Raw genomic sequence first — 22253 nt, 5'->3', positions numbered from 1 at the left:
CTGAAACAATGGGGAAAAGATAACTTTCTCAGTAAGTGGTGATAAATGTCCATATTTAGATACACAAACACAAACCCTGACCTCACACCATATACAAAAGTTAACTTGAAATGGGCCACAGACCTAAATGCAAACCAAAAATTTAAAACTTCCAAAAGAAAGCAAAAAAGAAAATCTCAGTATCTGAGTTTGAAGCCTTCTAAAATAGGACAGAGAAAGTAGAAGTTTTATGAGAGAAAAATCAATAAACTGGACTTAGGCAAAATTCTTAAAACTTGTGTTAAGACTGTTCTGATATGAAAAGGCCAGTCACAGATGCAAAGAAAGACTCAAACAGGAATATTCTTAGGAGTTGTATTTTAATAGCCCCAAACTGGCCATTCATCTTCAAAGCAGGTGATTTTCTACAGGAAATGATATATACAAGGACTGTAACTAGAGAAAGAGCACAGAACAGCGTGAATACTTCCAGACTCCACTTACGGGCCCTGAGAACCAGGATAAACTCCTTACCCTCTCGGTGCCTGAAGTTTCTTGTTGACAAAATGCAAATATACCTCACAGAGATACTATAACGATAAAAGGTATGTAGTCTAATTAATATGGCACAAAATTATAGTGCAGTTTGCTGTTACTAAAATTAAAACAGATCTGCTTTGGAAATGTGAGATGACGCATCCGGGGCAAAGAACAACATGACATGAGCAGCTGTGACTCGCCTTCCCCAGAATCAGTTCTGCATGCTGTGTTCTCAAGAACAACGGCCTCGGCAGGCTATGGGACCAAAGCAGTTCTCCTAGTTCTCTCTCAAATGCGAGCTGAGCCGAGAGAGAGCACAGATGGAGAGTCAAGATTTTAAAGTAAAACTTTTTTCCTCCTTCAGCTGTTCGCACCTGATAACTTCCCCACCATTGCTTTCACACTGCTGACCAAAAAAAGGCAGCTATCTTCTTTAGTTCCCATGGAAATGGAGAAGGCAGTGACAGAGGAGGGAAAGGACTAGAAATGGAGCGTCAGGGCAAGAATTACTCCAGGGCAGTGTGTCATCTCTGGACCCACTTCTCAATTAAGGAAAATCCCTGCTCCAGGACAGGATGACAGGAAATAAGTGGCAAAGAGTCACAAACAAACCAAATTACGTACAAGATTATTGCTCCTATTCATAGAAATCTTTTATTCTGCTAAATTTTCATTTGGAAGGAACCAGCTTCTGCATTCTTTGATGAGGGCTGACTTTGCATAGAAGATCTATACTCAAGATGTGGTGTACCATTTTAAGCACAGATACTTCAGCCTCGAGTGGAAATGGGCAAGTGATTTCATATTAAGATTCTATTCAAAAAGAAAAGAGCTATTTAAGACTTTAAAATATATTCATATTGCAACCAGTTATGGAACTGATGACTATCCGTTAGAAACAGCCTTTTCTCCATGCTTTGGATAAGTTGATTTACTTTTAATTGAGTCTCAGTTTCATTCCCAAATGAAGACTCGGGGCAACTGTGAGCATTAAAGGATGTGAAATCATCCAGTGCCGTGCGGCAGGCACTTTGTATTGTTTCCTTCCCCTCTGGTTTTTAACGATTCTGTGTAGTTCACTAAAGAGTATCAAAGCAGGCACATTTATATGGAAATAATATCTCAGAACTTAATAAACTTTGATTAGCGAGACATCTTTTAATTACCACTTTCTCTTTAAAAGCCATTTCATATTTAGATGCACAGAATATAAACAAGATAGTTCATCTCTGCTTTCTTCCCCTCAAATTAATCCAGTCTAGCAAATCACAACTGTTCAAAAGGGTTTTTCTACAATTACAATCAGAAACATTCAACTCATTAAAAATTCCATCATACATTTACAGAGGGGAAAAAAACGCAAAAAAGTGGTGGGATACAAAGTAAGAATCTCTTTCCTCAAAGAGCTTGTTATTTAAGTATGGAAATGCTACACGTATGACCAGAAGACAATTACGAAGTCACACAAACGCATCCGTGAATGTGGCAGGCAGAGTAATGCCCCTGCCCAAGAGGTCTGCATCCTACTCCTCGGAGTCTGTGGCTACATTACAGAACACGGCAAGGGGGATTGAAGACTGCGAGCACTGGACTGCAGGTTGAGGAGATCAGCCCAGAAGTCCAGGTGGGCAAGGTAAACACGAGGGTCCTCAAGAGGAAAGAGGAGGCAGAAGAGTCAGGACGAGACGATGGGTACAAAAAAATAAAAAAATATAAAACCCAAACCAGCCATTGCTGGCTTTGAGGACAGAAAGCAGCCACGAGCCAAGGAATGCAGGCAACCTCTACAATCTAAGAAAGGCTAGAAAATGTATTCTCCCTTCGAGTCTCCAGAAGGGACTTCAGCCCCAGAGACACCACGATGTTAGTTCAGTGAGACCCACCTGCACTGCTCATCTCCAGAATGGCTAAAGTAATAAATGTACGTCGCCACTTCTCCTAGCTTTTTAAGGGTATCTTTGACAAAAATTGTACACATTGGAGGTATACAATGTGGTGTCTTAATAGACGTAGACATTGTGAAATGATTGCCACCATCAAAGTTATTAACCTATCCATCACCTCACACAGTTGTCCTTTTTGCGTGTGGTAAGAACACTTAAAATCTACTCTTTTAACAAATTTCAAGTATGCAATACAGTATTATGAACTACAGTCACCGAGCTGTCCCTTCTGTCCTCAGAACTTACTCCTCTTAGGACCGGACGTTGGTACCCTTTGCCGACATATTCCCACTGCCTCCACCACTAAGGCCCTGGTAAACCACTGTTCAACTCCCCAGTTCTAGGAATTCAACTTTTTAAAATTCCACATGCAAGTGAGATCACGTGGTGTTTGTCGTTCTGTGTCTGGTTTATTTGTTAGTGTGATGCCCTCGAGGTTCATCCATGTTGACATAAATGACAGGGCTTCCTTCTTTTTTTGACACTGAAAAATATTCCATTGTGTATACATACTACATTTTTTGAATTCACTCATTCGTTGATGGACATTTAAGGTTATTTCCATACCTGGCTATTGTGAGCAATTCTGGAGTGAACATGAGTACAGGAAATAATCGTATTTCCTTTGGATATATACCCAGAAGTGGTATTGCTGGACATATTTCTATTTTTTTTTTTTTATCTTTTGAGGAAACTCCATTCCATTTTTGGTAATGGCCATACCAATTTATATTCCCCCCAACACCAACTAAAGGTGCTCTTTTCTCTAAATTCTTAACCAATCCTTAACTTGAAAACTATCTGAGAACAGTCATTCTAACAGGTATGAAGTGTTAACCTCATTACAGTTCTGCCCAGCATTTCTTTGATGACGAATGAGGTTGAGCGCCTTTTCATATACTTATCAGCCATTTATTTGTAGGTCTTCTTTGGAAGAATGTCTATTTGAGTCCTTTGCCCATTGCTTAAATTGGGTTATTTGGTTTTTTGCTAGTGGGCTGCCTGTTAATTTTGAAAATTAGCATCGGATATGTGGTTTGCAAATATTTTCTCCCGTTCTGCAGGTTTTCATTTTGTTGATTATTTCCTTTGCTGTGCAGAAACTGTTTAATTTGGTATAGTCCTACTTATTTATTTTTGCTTCTGCTGCCTGTGCTTTTATGGTCAGTGAGTTTGTGGTAATCTGTTACAGCAGCAATAGGAAACTACTATAATAAGCAGACTTTTCAAACATACTATTTAATCCTAGCTACCAAATGAAATAGTTATTAACAGATTTAACATATAAAGAAAACAAGCTTAGAAAAGTCAAGTGACTTGGGCAAAGTAATAAAGTTTAAATGGCAGATGTGAGATTTAAACCCAGATCTGATCTGGCCTCAAAGTGACAACCATTTATGGCACTGCCAATCTATAATTCAGAATTCTTGCGTAAACACCAAAAAGCTAGACTCCAGTCCTTGAAAAACAGAAAGGTTCTCTGGTAGCCCAAGTAAGAGACCAGGCTATTTGAACAAGCCTTCCCACTAAAAATTTTAAAAGCTGGATATAACATCATAACCTTATAAGTATCAAAGAGCTGAAAAGATAAAAACATAAAAGAGCCCCAAGACCTTCTATTAAAAGTGGAAAGAAGTGAAGGGAACCCCAGAGGCTATACTCTTAGGGCAAAAGTAAACCAGAAGTCAAGTGGTCTCACAAGGACTTGTAACCTTGGTCCAGTGAACCTCATGCTTAGAATTCGGGTTGGGTGGGCTCACTCTGGAGAAGCCTTTAGGGGCCCAGCTAAAACAAATACAAATATTGTCTGGAGGAAGGTACTTTCTATGCTTTGAGTTGATTTCTACAGATAATTTTCCAAATAGAATCAGCAGCAAATAAAGATAACCAAGTATATAAGGAAAGAAAGTACCATGAGCAAGAACTGGCAAAAAAAAAAAAAAAAAAAAAAAAAAAAAACAGGCCTTCACATACTGAGGTCACTAAACACATATTTACTCAATACATCTTTTAAATGATGCATTCAATATTTGAAGAACAAAGCTTGAAGATTAAAAGAAAAATAAGAGACCTGACAATAACCACACAGTACAGCATACCATGAGAAATACAATAAACATAGGCATTAAATGAATTTGTGGTACAGTGGATTGCATCTTGAAACCAAAAAAAGGACATCAGTAGATATGAATAGTTTGTAGAGTTCAATTAACTAGTATGACACCAATGTTTCTTTCTTAGTTTTGACCAATGTACCATGGTTAGGAAAGACATTAACATTAAACGTTAACATTAAAACTAGGTGAAGAATAAATGGGAAACTCTGTACTATTCATGCAACATTTTTGTAAATATAAAATTATTCTAAATTTTACAACACATTAACACACAAACAGGAGGAGGCTTCCATTTAGGACAAAGAATATTACAAGAGTATCGCTCCCAACCCAAGAAAAACAAGTGGAGAATCTGCAAACTGAACCCTTCAGAGTTGAGGCCGCAAGGTAACCAACTTGCTTGAACATCTAAGGGAAGAAAGGCAATTTAGGAGAGAGGAGATTTGTGCACTCATTCACATTCACTTGGGACACATGCCAACAGATGGCAATAAAAAGATTTACATAAAATTTTAACAAATTGCAAAAGTCTGAGTGTGGGCTCGTTCAACAGAAGAACCCCTGGGGCTATAGACACAGGATCATTTACCACAATTCACAAGCTCTACTCCAGGGACCACTCTTTGTGTGTGCATGTACACATACCACACATGCACGCACATCCCACATACGCAAACCAAAAAGAAAAAAGAAAAAAAAAAAGAGAGAAAGAGAAGAAAAACCAGAGTCAGAGGAACGTCCTGCAAACTCATCCTGATGATGATGATTGACAATGCAGGCTTGGGGGAGTACAGAAGCCAGTGCTGGGAAGGCACAAAGCCCAGCACAGATCCTTCCCCTCTGTCTCTCCTATGGAACAACATTCTTAAACTCTCAGGTTGATAAAAATCCAATGCAGCTGGGGGAAATGAACAGAAGGTTAAAACTCCCTACAGAGGATGGGGCAGGAACACCTCTAGGCACAGACTGGAAGCTGAGAGCAAGGCAGGATCAGAGAAGGCTCCACCCCAAGACCCTCCCTGAGATTTAGAACAACAAACCACCCCACCTCTCTGCCCTCTTTACCCTCCCGACTCCTCCTCCCCACCAAACTAACAGGACTTCAGAAACAAGCACCAGAGGACACTGAAGAAAGAGACATAACATAGAGAAGCAAGGGGAAACTGCACAGAGAACACTAAAATCCACATAGAGAGGGCCCTGTATGCATCTGTTTGGCATATACAGTATCTCCAGAATCCCCAAGAAACCTCATGGCAGCTACCCTGCCTGGGTGACTGAGAGCTAGAGGGCAGAAGAGGGATGGACTCTTTAATGTAAGTCAATGCTGAAATTTTAAACAATTTTTTGAAAAGACAGTAAATATATATATTGCCAATCTATTCTGTCTTGTGGAGATCTGTAAACAGAGCCCCCCTTCTGGCCAAAGATACCAAATTGTTCAGTAAACAGACCCTTCCAAAGATTACACTTTGTTCTCAAGGGTAAAAAGTAGTAACGGGATAAAGGAGCACTGTTTATCTCCCTACATTCTACTCCAGGTCGTCACCAAACAGAACGCAATTTCCTAATGTCAACATGACTAGAGTCATGTCAGCAAAGCTTGTAAGCAAAAATCTTGTAGGACACTTCATCAGCTGACTGTGGAAAGCTCGTCTTTAAACATGAGCTCTGGCTGCCACCTATGAGTCCTGGTGAGGAGAGGAAAAGAGAAAGGAAGGCAGAGAAAAACAAGGAGGAGGAGGAGAGAGAAGGAGGGAGAAAAAAAAAACCCCTTGTAGCCAATGAACTAAGTTCTTGAGCACCGGTGACCAAAGCTCAAGCAGTCACTGGGATGGGGTGTGCTGCCGGGGAAACGGGGCGGCAATTAGCATTCTTCAAAGAGAATACCGAGATTCCTTTTTCAGGGAGCAAAGTTTTATCAAACAATATTTACACTGAATGACTTTTCATTTGCCGATATTCATACTTTTTTTTTGACTTTTCAAATAACTCAATATAGACAAGAAATCCAAATTTATATGGACACACTGAAAAGTTGTTTCTTCTGAAACCATACATGATCCTGATGACGAGGAGTTAGCAGTTGAAGTGCAAGGTCAAGATGCACTTCCACTCCCAGAGCACAGATTCCCACTGTTCCTGCAGCTCCCTGGAGGTCCTTAATGAGGCCTCCACTGGAGGCCTCATCACCTGCACCCTCTTCCTGATGGCAACAACAACTGCTCACCTTTATCGAGATAGTTTTTACGGTCTCAACAAAGCTCTCAAGTATTTATTTCCCATGGAATAATACATTTTCAAAACAATTCTTAAGTTCTAATTTAGTTCTTTTTTATTTTTTTTTTAATTTTTATTTATTTATGATAGTCACACACACACACAGAGAGAGAGAGGCAGAGACACAGGCAGAGGGAGAAGCAGGCTCCATGCACCGGGAGCCTGACGTGGGATTCGATCCCGGGTCTCCAGGATCGCGCCCTGGGCCAAAGGCAGGCGCCAAACCGCTGCGCCACCCAGGGATCCCTCTAATTTAGTTCTTAAATTAAAAACTGGGGATTGATAAGGAAAATAATAAAAATGAGCATGTTCTTACTGGAGTTCCTGCATTCATGTAGCTCTGCAGCTTGCTTCTCATTTCCTTTTCATTAAATTTGGCACTTCGCTTTACATAGATCCCTCCGTGCTGCCACATTTAAAAAAGAAAATGGGGGGGGGGTAGTATTTACTATTAAAATATCCAATGGCCAGTCATCAAAAAGGTAACTTTTCCCCCCAAAAGTAAAGAACAAAATTACATTTTAGGAATTAAACAATATTTAATACATTCAAATATTAGTATCTAATAAACATTTAACTGAAAACTATCCCAGGTTTCAATGTAACAAATAAAAACTGCATGCTACACCGTAGCGGAAAATACATGAACATTTACTTAAAAACGCTTTCATTTTCTAAAATAAAAAACTCAGTTGATAACATAGTTTTTAGCTCTCAATTTTTCCAACAGTATAGAATCACTAACGGTGTCCTTGACCGGTCAATATTCATGATATTTAGGGATTTTTAAAACTGACCCAGCTATAGATGTTTATGTGGTATTGTTGTGAACTCAGCTGTGTTCCCCCCAAATTTATATGTTGAAGCCCTAACCCCCAATGTGATGGTATCTGGAGATGGGGCCTTTAAGAAGGTAATAAGGTTAAACGAAGTCATTAGGGTGGGCTCCAATCCAGGAGAACTGGTGCCTTATACGAAGAGGAGATGAGGACACACACAGGCACGTGTGCACAGAGGAAAGACACTGGGAGAAGGCAGCTGACTGCAAGCCAAGACGAGAGGCCTCAGCAAAAATCAATCCTGATAACACACTAATCTGGAACTTCCAGCCTCTAGAACTGTGGGGAAATAAATGTCTGTTATTTAAGATCCAGCTTGTTAGGGCAGGCCCAGCCAACAAACACAGGCATTGTCATAAGAGTTAAGGTATCGTTAACTAAACTTTGGAAGTGTATTTCACCAAAACTTTGCATCAAGTCCCCATATTATTTGCACTTGCTTCTGCTAATTTGAACTCATCTGTACAATAAACTGACTGGCTGAATTTGACTTTGTCTTAACTAAGACTCTGAGTAAAAGGAAATGCACAGATAGAAGGAGCGGACAGTATAAGGAACACAAAGAGGAGAGGAAGAAGGTGGCCTTCCATCCTGGTTGTGGTTCCTTCCACTGTGGTTCCTACCCTGGCTTGCCTGAGTGCAGAGGAAAAACTCAAAGTGCTCTACAGGATGTATGTCACTGTTTACTCAAATAGGACTGATAAGAATAAATCCATTCTTGAATAACTCTTTAGAATTAAAAGCCACAGAACACATATACCACAATGTAAAATTTCGGCACAGCTGTAGCGGGCGTGATACCTACTCTTTACACACTAGTTCTCATTTGCCATGTAACATGCTTATTAAGGTCTATTTTAATTCAAAAACATCTGGGTACTTTCCCAGGTATACGGAAGCTACAGAGGTGAAGACCAGGTATCTTTCCTTAGGAACTTAAAAATTAGTGGGGAGGTGAAATATGTATACAAGTGTAATTTCAAGAGAATTTGATAAGCGTAATAACAAAGACAGTCCAAGACAAGAGGAGGGTGGAGGGAACCACCAGGCCCAGGAAGGGTTTCATAACAGCATCTAAACTGGACCCTGGAGGCAGAGGAAAGCATATTGCTTTGAACTAAAGCAACAGCTCCAAGGAGGATAGGGAGGGAGAAACCAATTCAGGCTAGAAGGAGAAAGGCGGGTTTTCTAGGGAGATAGGAGATAGGTCACAGCAGACTAGGAATGCCGCACACGGGAACTGGCACGTGATGCAGCTGAGAAACACATACTTTGAGCAGATAAGTGGCTGGACCAAATGTCTGCTTGAGAAACAAATTAAGGGCATTTTGGAAAATACCATATAGTAAATGTTTATTATGGGCCTGACACTCATGCTCAACACTCTGCACGATAACCACACTAACTTTTATATCCTAAAATCAACTTTTACTATTAGTTTCTTAAGGTAATCATCTGTCATATTCTATGCCTGTAAATTTTCCTAGTCCTTTGCTTTTTGTACACGTGTACTCTGTGATCACACAGGTACATGAATGCACACCACTAAAAATGCCCAAGGAAAATCACTTCCGTTTCAGTCAACTATGAAAATAAAACAACCTACACAGTCCTATTAAGTGCATGTTAAATCTCCAAATCTAAAGTTTTTATAAACTACATATATAATGAAGCATGGAAAAAGTTACCTGAGAAAAATAACACCCATACAATGGGAGCCACTTTAACCCGTCTTTCAGGACGTAGCGTACATGTCCAAGAGCATTCTGCCTCACGGCTAGAATATCAGCAATAATCCAGTCAACTGCAAAGACACAACCCAATTAGTGCGAAAATGATCTGTATGTGTACTCCGGCATTCCCTTCACAGAAACAGAGAAAGCCTCTTCACTAAGAATATACTTTTGGAAATATGAGTAAGAATTCTAAAATTTCTTTATATCAACTGCAGACATTTAAAAATTACAAATTCTATAAAAAAAATTTTTGTTGGTGTATTTTTTTTTTGCATTTCTTGAAAGGCCTTCCAGAGGGTAAAATGCAAAAAGTCAAAACCACCAATGATATGAAAGTAGCACCAACAAAAAATAACGCACCTCTAATTCTTAGTCTAAAAAAGCCTAACAAAATTATAAGCAAAAAGTGGTTAAATGAAACTGTCGTATGCATCTAAGTACTGTGTATATGCTAATATGTTCAACATAAAGCAAAGACACTTCATCTTTACTGAATTTCAGGACAGGACCCCACCCAGGTTACCATGTATGAACAAAGATCTCCTGAAGCTCACAACCGTGCTAGACAGATATGTGCCCCTTACAGGAATCAGAGCATGTGTACCCAGGTGGCTAGTAACAGTCATTACATGGGTATAATACTACTAACGAGTCACAAAAGCAAAAACAGGAAGACATGAGCATGTTGCTAATAGCAACAACAGTTCTACGAGAGAGAAGGAATTCTAAATGGGCTAGAAGGACTAGCCCACACCAAAGCAAAGAACCAGACACCAGGCAACTGTGTGCAGAAGGCCGCAGACAGGGGAGATGGTTTAAAGAGTCAGAGGAATTGATAATACAATAAAGCGTGCAAATAGTAAAAGGTCTTAAAGACCAGAGATTTGGGTTTGAAAGCAAATGGCTATAACCTACTCCATCTCTTTGATAACACTGAAAACTGACCTGGAGGATGGGATCCTTGGAGAGGAAAAAAAAAAAAAAAAAAACCTACTGATAAGAATCTCTGGAAAAAAAAAAACAGTCCTATTATAACATGTGTATCCAGGGGCATAGAAGCCAGAACAAAAGGACTGAATTAGAGGGGAAAATGTTAAAATAAAATCTAAGGAAAATAAAAGCCTGGAAATTAAAGCAGTTAACAAAACAGTTTAAACCAAAATGGACAGTCTTCTGCAGGATTACAGCTCTGTGACATCCTTTAGACAATACTAGAGAGAATATCCCAAAGAAGACTTAGCCAGCTAAATACTAAAAATTGTGAAAAATCATTTTACAAGTTCTTTCTGGATGCCTTAAGTTACACTTACACACATTATTTGTATTACAACTCCTTTTAAGTAGAGTGATGCAGATACTCTTCAACCAGGGATCCCGAGAAACTGCACCTGTCAGCTGGAGACACTTACGCTACAGAATAATTAATCACTTTATTCTCAAGTATGTAACTTCCTTTGGAAGCCACCTCCTTAGCCCCTTCCTTCTAATTCAAACCACCTCAACAATACTGAGAAACACAGCTCTTTCTGATTGTCTTGGAAACCAAATAATCCAGCCTGTTATAGCTGTACCTAACGTAAATAAATTGTGAGAACTAAATGTGTGGGTCCTAGGCTATCGCACATCCTAGAACATAGCCGGGTACAAGGCTAAAAACAAGTTATTGTATCGTTTCCTGGAACAATTATTTTTTTTAAAGTTTGGAGGAATTTTTAATAACGTATTTTTATATTGAAAGAAGCACGGCTACACATAGCCTAGGATGCATCTTCCAAGAACTTTTAAGATTAAGTGCAAAATATGTCATGTTGGTATTAACTCTCCTGGGTTATGACCCTAAACCCTAAACGTGTGCAAGTTTTAGTGGAAAAAGCTTAAGAACTAACTTAAGTAGTCAAAACACACACACTTTGTGCCATCAATTTTTGCTACTCAATTACCGTTACTTTTTTTTTTTAAAGATTTTATTTATTCATGATAGTTACACAGAGAGAGAGAGAGAGGCAGAGACATAGGCAGAGGGAGAAGCAGGCTCCATGCACCGGGAGCCCGACATGGGATTCGATCCCGGGTCTCCAGGATCGCGCCCTGGGCCAAAGGCAGGCGCCAAACCGCTGCGCCACCCAGGGATCCCTACCGTTACTTTTCTTGTTTGTTCTCAACTAGGTTTCTGATGGGAGATACCAGACTACAGCTGAGTTGCTGACAGGGGAGATGGGAGTATGCACCTCGACAGTAATTATTCACAGTCTGTGTTCCAGCAGGAATACTTTAATTAAGAGATCAAGGAATGTGACTATGTAAGAATTCTTCAATGGTGATTGATGCCATTAGCTCCGAAGAGAGGAGAGGGCTGTGAGGAGAGACAGCAGAAAAAGCAAGGCTTTCCTCATCTATGTTATTACGTAACACGAGTCCCTAAGTCACCAGGGTACTGTGTAGTGGAACAGAGATCCTGGGCAGGAAGCACTTTAACACTGCCTGCTCCTTGTTAGCCACCACCACCACCCCCGCTGTTAAATGCCCCCCATAAACCAGGCACACTGAGAGACTAGGGCTAGCCTCTCTGTAAATTGCCTAAAAATTCTGAGCAGTAGACATTACTCATACCTATGAATAAGGCTAAGAGATAAGCTGAGTAGTCTGCCCAGTCTCACTGCCTACTGCAGGACAGCAGATGAACACAGTCCGATGGCAAAGCCCGCACCATTTTATGATAATCTACTCACCACACATTCTGTAAGTCAAGATGAGTATCAGTGAAACCAAGAAAACGGTGCATTTCATGAGATTAAGGTAAACAGTATCAAAAGCAGGTGTTTGAAAAGGGCGAGAGGAAGGAACAAGAGCCACTGCATCCCCACAGCAGAGAAAGAAGTTCGAGGAGACTAAGAATACAGAGACAGCAAGGACACATCGAGTGAAAACAACAGGGAAGAGAAACTAGAACATCAACCATTTGGAATGCGAGGCGTAGAAGGGACATGTGCTCTGGCAGGCCTCGTAGAGGGCGAACGAACCACAAAGTCTAAGTTGAACGGAGTCCTAGAAATATTCTTTCTGCTAATCACATTTTTAGACACTCATCTGTGGTTCTTAAAATCTTAGGAGGGTCTTAGGATAGGGTACCCAGACAGCACTGGCCAAGGCCCCGTGACCACGTAAACTTCAGGGGCCTTTGGAACCTACAACTACACACAAATTTGTGTGCACCCATGTTTCTGGCCATAATCTCTCATAGTCTGGCTACAACCCGCAATTCTAAAGTAACTTTAAGTCACCATCTAGTTATGTTCCTAAGTCATGGGTTTTTTAAACGGCATTCAAAAAAGCACTTGCTCAAATCCCAAAGGCCAACTGGCACAGGACCTGGTATCAGAAAGTCCTGGCCCTTGCGGTGAGGTAAAGGGCCGAAGAGACAGCTCTGGAACCTGAGAAGTGAGACACGTTCAGGTTATAGTGGACTGACGATGGAGCTCTACTTCCCAGTACCTTCTAGTTCCAAACACAGAAGTGGGAAACAGAGTGAAACTGTTTTCTTCCAAATGTTCTCCCAAAAGTCCTCCCTCTGAAAGACTGTATATAAAAGCCACCATGTAGCCGACACACAAATGACAGCAGCGGTCCTCATGCTATTGCTGATGTTACTACCACCACCTCCAGCAACGTCAGAGTACTCATCCACATGGGTGGACTGGATCCATAGCTCTGGTCATACAAGTATTTCCACACTGAAACCTGGCAGAAAGAAAGTTGTCAGGGAGCCTGAACAAGGAATTTTGAGAGAGAATTCTCTTCAACACAGAGAAGACTTATAAAAAGGAAATTTGTGTTGTCATGAGCCACTCCCTTCCCTGGACCCGTAAATCCTCTGCATTTGGATATTGGAAGCCTGATAGAAATAGGCCATCAGCAACAGCACTTTTGTCAGTAGTTGAAATCCAGTATGTTTGCAGAAATAGTCAAAATACCGGAAGAAGTAAGGCTGCTTCACAGGCCTGCGCTGAAAGCAGACACTGACCCTGTCGGGCTGGTTGCTTTGCTAAAGTCAAATGTAATTAAATCGTCTGAGGGGGTCACATTCAGAGAGGCAGGGAAAGACACAGATACATCAAAATTCCTATCAATCCTTTGTAGAATCAACTCTTGTCCCATAAAACTGAATGTAATTATTAATAAGCTAAATTGAGAAAAATATGTCAACTCCTTTTACTTTCTCTACTTTTCCTTTGGTGCAGGTAGTAATAAAAGAAACAAAATCATGAAGAGATACAGTTGACAGGAGGAAGATAAAGAAAAGACACAGGCTTAAGTGATTTTTCCATTATCCTATAATCCATCAGGTTGTTTTTAGCTTTAAATTTCTGGTATTCTATTTCTTAAATAACGGAATTTAGGAAGAGTACATCAAAAGCAGTTAAAGGTTTGAAAAAAAACATGAAGTGGGATTTTCCTTGGATTGAATAATTTGTAGAACTAAAGAAGTACTTTAACCAATGTCAGTTTCTTGGGTTTTGATACTGTACAACAGCTATATAACATGTCATCGTTAGGGGAAAATTTAGAGGTCATGGGACTTCATAGAGTATTTTTGTAAATTCTCGAGAATCTATAATTATTTCAAAATAAAATTTTTTTTAAAAAGTGCCTTAAAGGGATCCCTGAGTGGCGCAGCGGTTTGGCGCCTGCCTTTGGCCCAGGGCGCGATCCTGGAGACCCGGGATCGAATCCCATATCGGGCTCCCGGTGCATGGAGCCTGCTTCTCCTTCTGCCTGTTTCTCTGCCTCTCTCTCTCTCTCTGTGACTATCATAAAAATAAATAAATTAAAAAAAAAGTGCCTTAAAGTATAGACTGCACTATAATTGAAGACCAGAGTCTTCTGTGAGTCTTCTGACAGAACAGCAAGCTATAATTAAACCAAAACATTTGATGAAGCAAAAGGGACTGCAGACATTAGAGACTGACACTGCCTGTAGGCAAGGAGTAGTCATGAGCACAACTTTCCTGCTTAACAATCAGAAAAGTAAAATGTGTATACACTTTGACCTAATTTTACTTTCAGAAACAGAACTCACAAAAAGAATGCATAATTCATTTAAAGAACTCTACAAGAAACAAAATAAAGACAATGGCTCTTTTTCACCCATTGGGGGAAAAAGGTACATTTGGGAAATTTGTAGGTTTACTCTTCCTGACTTTCCATAAAAGTAAAATTACAAAAATACCAGGTCATGATTTAATACCAGCACTGAAAATTCATGTTTTAACAATACCCCCCCAAATTTCATTTAAATAAAAACATTACTTTGAATGCCCATCTACCTTCTGTAGAAAACCTAAGTTTCATGCAAATGAAATACAAACCTGTGCTTTGATGATTTGCTAAATATATTATATTTTCTTTATTTTTTGGCAAATCTCCATATAGCAATATCTAAAAGATAAAACAAAAAGAAACATTATTTTAACATTTCAAAACATGCACTATTGTAACAAACAAAATAGGACGATGTCAAAAAATTGACAATACCATGAATATTTCCATCCATGATTAACAAAAATGAGATTTCTCTCAGAAGCATCAGAGACCATCAATGGCGCATGTTTATAAAGTAGTTAAGTTCAGGGCAGGCTGATGATTATAAGTGAAACAGAATGACCAACATCCTCATGAGAAAAATACGACAAGCATTTATTTACTGACTGCTTACAATATCTGAAGCTCTTTCTGTAAGATGCATTTTCCTTCAAAAACCCCACAGTGCAGTGGAAGAGACAGCCATGTAAACAGTAACCGTATAAGACCTAACACATTTTCACATTACGAAAATAAGGCACACTTTATATTAAAAAACTGTCAAGGGCAGAGCAGAAGCAGTATCCATTAGGTGTGGTTTCAGCAGGTGAGATGAAGGAAGGATGTTCATGAAGAGGTGGACAAAGAGATGGAAGTGGAAGTGTCTGAGGCCCGTGGAGGTACCCCCAGCAGGATCACAGTCAAACCACGGCTGCATGCAGAGTTGGTGAGCTGGAGCAAGGAGACCCCAGGGAGATCTGGACCAGAATGGGAAAAGACTTTTGAATACCAAATTGAAGATTAAAACTTTATTTTGTAAGTAATAGGGAAACATGGCTCATGAACAGGACTCTCTATATCTCTGTAAAGAACAGAGAAAGTTCCCTGAGGCATCTGGCTGGCTCAGGGCTGTAAGTTCAAGCCCCATGTTGGGCATAGAGCTTACTTAAAAAAATAAATACAATTAGAAAAAAAAATACAGAGAAAGTTCAGGATATAGGTGACCTGTAGGATAGGGGGAGGATGTGTCTTGGGAGGGGCACGTGGTGGTTTCAACTCTAGCAGTCATGTTTTATTTCTTAAAGTGGATGGTGTGTACACAGGTATTCATTATAGGAGTCTGTAGTTCTGTGTGTCTTATATACTTCATACAAATTATTTAAAGGAAAGACTTTTTAAAAAGATTTTATTTATTCATTTATTTATAAATGAATAGAGAGAGGCAAGACACAGGCAGAGGGAGGAGAAGCAGGCTCCATGTAAGGAGCCCGATGTGGGACTCGATCCTGGGAATCAGGGATCAGGCCCTGAGCCAAAGGCAGACGCTCAACCACTGAGCCATCCAGGCGTCCCAAGGAAAGAATAATTTTAAGGATTTTAAAGAAAGGACTGTTAACAGTGTTTTGTTTTAATTCAGGGCATTTTAGTTTCTGTATCTTGTCATCACGGATTATGCAAGACTATGAATTAACTAAAGGTTTTCGGATCTGTGTTTTTAGATGTCCAATCAGATCTTCTGGTCACAACACTCTTCATTAACAGCCTAACAACTGAAGAAAGAAAATGACATTAATGCAGCATCTCTGTAGAAAACTGGAACTAGATGACACAACATTCCGGAGGTCAGGGACTCAGACTGAGGTCTCTATTATCTTACACTATACAGTGCTAAAGATGTAGTATGTGTCTAGATCCTCGCTCATTTTTTTATTAACAAAGTCTATCAGTACCAAAATACAAAACCAAAAGGCAAAACCCTAAACCAATCGCTTGATCCATGCAGGATTAAAAAGGGAGTTCTTGCTTGTGAACGATCCCCACTCTCCCTCCAGAGCACTGGGTACAACGCACTGCGCTTCAGTACTGCAGCTACACAACCTTCTGTGTTTTGGCTTAGGTTCCCTGGATGGGATATTCGCATTTAAAGTCTCAGTCTAATTGATTCAACCTGTCCACCACTCTTTGGAGACCTGCCTGCCCCCAAGCTGAAGCTAGCACTTGAACCATCCAAGGAGAGACTCTCCTTTTCCTTCCTTGCTCTGAGCTTGTTAATAGACTGCCGGGCTGCAGCCTTTGAAGGCAGATAACAGGTTATTAAAAGGCATTTTTTTAAGTTTGATTACAGTTATGCATATTCCAACTGCGTAGGGGTCGGCAGCACTGGCTGTGAAAGAAATCGCCCAGGGCAGAGCGTAGGAGATAGAAGTTTATTGAACATACCGCAAGATAGGCATGGGCAGGACGGCCAAGGAGAGACTGTCCGCCTGGAGGCAGGGGTGAAGGGTTGTAGCTACAGGGTGGAGGCATGCGGACACATGCAATTGTCCCTCTTTTGGTAACAGTGCCAGGTTGGAAGCAGCCCTTTGGTAGGTGAGGGCCCATGGCCATTTTCAGGTGGGTGGTTTAATGAGCCTGTTTCCACTCAGCTCAAAGGTCCCAGTAGGCTCTTGGCCTTGCTCACTTTTCAACTGCTCAAGCCTGCTGCCTAAATGTGGGCAGTATGTAGAGAAAGTAAGTAATGAATTTAATTGCGCAAAGCAGATAGAGAAAACTGTTCTATGGCTAGATCACTGTGAAGATAAAAATAACAGAACACCTAATGCATAGCCACTGAAAGGGAAAGACACACATACATCTTTCATACTTTTAAAGATTATTCAATATGCATAGTATCTCACTGAAATAAAAGGTATTTCCTAATAAAACGCAAAAAGATGGGGGAAAAAAGAGGGTAGGCCTTTCACAAAACATAATTTATTTATTTATTTATTTTACAAAACCTAATTTAGTATCTTAAAGTAAATATTTGGATAGATTGGCTATTTATTTTTTTAATTTATTTTTATTTTTATTTATTTATGATAGTCACACACACACACACAGAGAGAGAGAGAGAGAGAGAGAGGCAGAGACACAGGCAGAGGGAGAAGCAGGCTCCATGCACCGGGAGCCCGATGTGGGATTTGATCCCGGGTCTCCAGGATCACGCCCTGGGCCAAGTAGGCGCTAAACCGCTGCGCCACCCAGGGATCCCTGATTGGCTATTTAGATTTTTTCATTTGCCACTATAACTTGGTTGGAATTCAACAGAAATAAGAAGTTAGAAAAAAGTAGACCTTCATAATTAAAACCTGAAAAGATCTAAAAGCAAAGTAAATGAATCTATGAACTACAAACCTTACTGTAATAGCTGTAAATCATTATGATTTTGAAAAAATGTTGATTAACCAACACAAAGAATGCATAATTACAATTTTAGGTATCAAATATATACAGTTCTAAGGTCCTTCACTTGGTTTATTCCCAAGGTTGCAAAGAAAATGCATTTCATTCTAATTTTAAATTGTCAAATTTCTTTCATTCATTCAAGTGGAAAGTTTGTTTTTAAATTTATTATCATGGAGGGGAAGAAAAAATTTGTATTCTTTTAAGAATGCTGATTCTCAAAATACTTAATAACTCTTATTACCTTATTAACAGATACGTGGTTAATTAGATAGCTGTAGTTTCTAAATTAAAAAAAAAGCTCCTAAGAACTTCCAGAATACCCATACATATAAATTCTTAAATGATTCTGTAGGGGCCAAGGCAGGCTGCCCCTGGATGGGCCACTTTGGCGTAAAGATGAAGTTAGAAGTAATCAGAACCCAGCAGGAAAAGTTCTCTGCCTGGCTCTCAAAGGCCTAAATTTGCATTGAAAAGGAGAGCCTATACCGGGAAGAGAGCTCTTACCAGACTCCCCTCTACCTAAGAAACTTATCTGCATAATAGGGCACTTCCTTTCACTTTCAGCTAACAGCCTTCTCCTGGTTGTATCCTAAGGACGCCCCTTCTTATCTCTCGTGAGCTTCCTGTTGACTCAATGTCCTGGACATCTCATGTGTGTGGAGTCCCCATACATACACCTATTAAACTTGGTTATCCCTGTGAATCTGTCTCATGGCAATTCTATTCTAAGTCCAGCTAGAAGGACCACAGGGCAGTGCAAGGTCTTCCTCCCTGACAATTATAGGATGACCTATAAGCCTACAGCACAGTCTCACTGTAATCAACTTACATCTGCTCATCCTCAGCACGTATTTACCTCTTCTCTAAAGCCTTCCTGCCTTCTAACCCAGAGCCCAGAACTAATCACACACCCCCGCCTTTGCTCTGGGACAAACCCTGTTCACACTCCTATGGGAGCATCAACCATGTGTTGTGTACACTCATCTACAAGTTGAGTTTGTGTGCGTATCTCCCTACCCCTCGGGTTCATAAGCTCCTCTGTGGCAGGGTCTTCATAATTTTTCTACTCCCTGAGCCTAGCACTCAGTTTTCAGCACAAGTGTACTGAATCATTAAGTTGCACTTTTATTTTTCACAAGTAAATAAAGCTATGTCATTTCCAGCAGTAAAAGGTTTTGGAATAAACCTAAGTAAAATACTTTAAGTGTACCAGTGACTTTTTAATGCATTCTGTGAATCTTCTAGTATGTTTGTAATCACATTAATCAGGTTTTCTGCAGGTAATCTATTTGTTCCTTCAAAACAAGGCCCATGAAAAACATGGCTTTTTTGTTCTTCCTAAGTCTTTAATTTTAGGTTCATCATAATTCCTCATCCATTTTGTAAAAGCTCATGTAAAGTCCCTATTAAAAAAAAGTTTCCTTTTTATTAATTCAGAAGAAGACAATAAAAATGGTCTTTGAATAATTATCTTCATTGCAACTGATCCTCTAGTTACTATTCCTCATTAGTCAAGCAAACTTGTTTAACATGCAAAAATTGCCTCAGAAGGCAGCCTGGACATACATGTGACTTCTTTCACCTCATTTTGACCATATCTTTATATTTTTTGAAATTTTCTCCCGTGATATGCAAACAACCTAGAGACTCTTTTGTATCCTAAAACAGGTAGTAAAATGGAATCTATAGTAATCACATGTTTAACACAGTAGAGCATCTAAAGAATACCACTAGAACAAAAATGTACAATATTCTTTTTTTTGTGGAAAAAATAGATTTTTAAAGATTTTATTTGTTTATTTGACAGAGGGAGAGCACAAGGAGGGGGAGCGGCAGGCTGAGGGAGGGAGACACGGGCTCCCGGCTGAGCAGGGAGCCCAACTCGGGGCTTGATCCCAGGACCCTGGGCTCACGACCTGAACCAAAGGCAGACACTTCACTGACTAAGCCACCAGGTGCCAGAAAAAAAAAATAGATTCATTTACCTCAACGATATCCATTTTCTTTCAGCATGCAAAATGAAATGTTTTTTAAAAAACTTTTTCACTGCTCTTAAATAGAGACTTTGTTGAGGGTGATCAGAGTATGCTGTACCCGAAAATATGCCACATTGGCATAAGGATATTTTGAGATGAAGGCAAGTGAGAAACAGCAGACCCAGGAAGACCTCTCTGGCCTCTCCCTTTCTGTCTGAAGCGTAAGCTTTCCTTTGTAAGGGTGACCTTAATACCCATTCCTAAAGGTGTTCCCTTCTGGAGTGCAAGGAAGACCAGAGATAGCACGAGATATCCTTATCTATCACCCATTCTCTAGTGACCTGCCCACAGTTTACCAGCCTTAACAGCACAAAGCCCTTTCTCTGTCTAGTTATGTTTCCACAAGTTACTGCTCTTTGTTAAAATGAATTATATATAACCCGCCCCCGCCCCCGCCCCCCTCCAGGCTGATTCTATTCACTTCTTTTGGTTTTCACTTCTTTTCTGTGAGGCACTAATGCATAGAAAAATATTAACATGAGCAAAATGTTTATGTCTTTTCTGTTGTTTATCTGATTTTTGTCAGTTTAATTTGCAGACCTCAGCTATGAACCTACAAGAGTAGTTTTTCTTCCCCTACACTCAATACAATAGTCACTAAGAGCACAGGTTAAAGCAAAAAAAAAAAAAAAAAAAAGTCCCTTACCTCTCCACATCTATTTCTCTACATGTAAAATCAATGTCCTAACAGCAACTACTCCTAATTAATGAGACCAGTTAAACTACTTCACACAATGCCTTGAACATAGTAACCATCACCCCAAAAGCTAGTTGTTGTTATTACTGTCCAATAAGGTGAGATTTTATTCACAACTGTGTTAAGTGGAAAAAAACAAAACAAACAACTGTGTTAAGTGATTAACGGTAAGAGAAAAAAAATCTCTGATTACACACAAATGCAGCTATAAAGAGTTTGTTTTTAATAAGGTTACATATATAATTTACACTGTATGTTTGTAATCATTTGAAATGGATTTTTAAATGTATTTTTATGCCAGTGAAATATATCACAAGTTAAACAGTACAAGATTTCCACTGTAATGCATACTAACACGATGCTCTTTTTCTGCCCAATCTCAAACAACACTTCACTGAACAGGAAAATTACAATGCCCTCTGAACCAAGATCAAAGTAGAGACATAGTCGTTTGTCTAATAGGCAGTATGCTAAAATAATAATCACGCAACATTTAAAAGGAACCTTACAAATCACAAAGCTTTCTCCTTTTTTAAATATTTTCTAAAAAATCTATCTATTTGACCGAGAGAGAGAAAGATAGAGAGAGAGAGAACACGTAAGCAGGGAGAGTAGTGGAGGGAGAAGGAGAAGCAGGCTTCTTGCTGAGCAGGGAGCCCGACATGGGACTGGATCCCAGGACCCCAGGATCATGACCTGATCCGAAGGCAGATACCCACTGACTGAGCCACCCAGGCGCCCCCAAAGCTTTCTTACACATTCTTCATGCTTGTCTCCTTGCACTGTCCTTCTCTATACGGTGTTTTGCTGAGCACCGGTAATGTGCCAGTCACTGAACCCTTGAGCTGAGATGCTGACTTATTCAAGTGAACACATACTATGGTGGAGAACTAGGAGTTACACTCAGGTTTCTCACACCAAGGTGCAAAACTCTTTCGAGGGATCCCTGGGTAGCGCAGCGGTTTGGCGCCTGCCTTTGGCCCAGGGCGCGATCCTGAAGACCCGGAATCGAATCCCACGTCGGGCTCCCTGCATGGAGCCTGCTTCTCCCTCTGCCTGTGTCTCTGCCTCTGCCTCTCTCTCTCTCTCTCTCTCTCTCTCTCTCTGTGTGTGTGACTATCATAAAAAAAAAAGTTAGCTCAATAATTAAAAAAAAAACTCTTTCGAATGTTACACAACTATTTTCTGCAAAAATTCCAGATACAAACTTCAAATGAGAAAATTTCCCATATGTCAGAAGGTTATGTGATTTTTTTTCAGTCTGATACTAAAGAGAAAAGAAACTCGTGAAAAAAATTAGACAGACATAAAAAATTTTCCTCCAGAAATACAGATGAAGACTTGGGGGAACAAAGCAATATGCAAGCCCAGGAGCGCACAGGCTCCCTCCTGTGAAGGCCCTCCAGGGAAGCCAGCACGAGGAGGCAGCTGCAGCCCTCCTGTAGCCCCTGGCTCCGCATTCAGTTCTTTCTCTTAGAACTTATCTCATACACGTTTTAAACGACTTCCTTCTATGCTGCTGAACTGTGTGTTACTTGAGGTAGAGACTATTTTCTCAGT

The 22253-nt window shown here is 40.0% G+C and overlaps 1 protein-coding gene across 3 annotated transcripts in view; it reads right to left on the bottom strand.

Annotated features, from left to right (window-relative positions):
• The window catches only part of AGPAT5 (1-acylglycerol-3-phosphate O-acyltransferase 5), a 57985-nt gene that overhangs the window by 27343 nt on the left and 8389 nt on the right, over positions 1-22253 (bottom strand). For 2 of the 3 annotated variants that reach the window (XM_055335048.1, XM_055335050.1), the window contains exons 2-4: positions 14801-14870; positions 9387-9502; positions 7176-7265 (exon numbers count right to left, since the gene is read on the bottom strand). In XM_055335048.1, the coding sequence (XP_055191023.1) occupies positions 7176-7265; positions 9387-9502; positions 14801-14870 (276 nt within the window). Of the gene's footprint in view, positions 1-7175; positions 7266-9386; positions 9503-12926; positions 13173-14800; positions 14871-22253 lie in introns of those variants that run through there. The other variant, XM_055335049.1, reaches the window with a different exon arrangement.

The sequence above is a fragment of the Nyctereutes procyonoides genome, unplaced genomic scaffold, assembly GCF_905146905.1.
Source record: "Nyctereutes procyonoides isolate TBG_1078 unplaced genomic scaffold, NYPRO_anot_genome, whole genome shotgun sequence".
Lineage (NCBI taxonomy): Eukaryota > Metazoa > Chordata > Mammalia > Carnivora > Canidae > Nyctereutes > Nyctereutes procyonoides.
The sequence above is the reverse complement of the archived record's forward strand: the minus strand, read 5'-3'. Positions and strand labels throughout refer to the sequence as shown.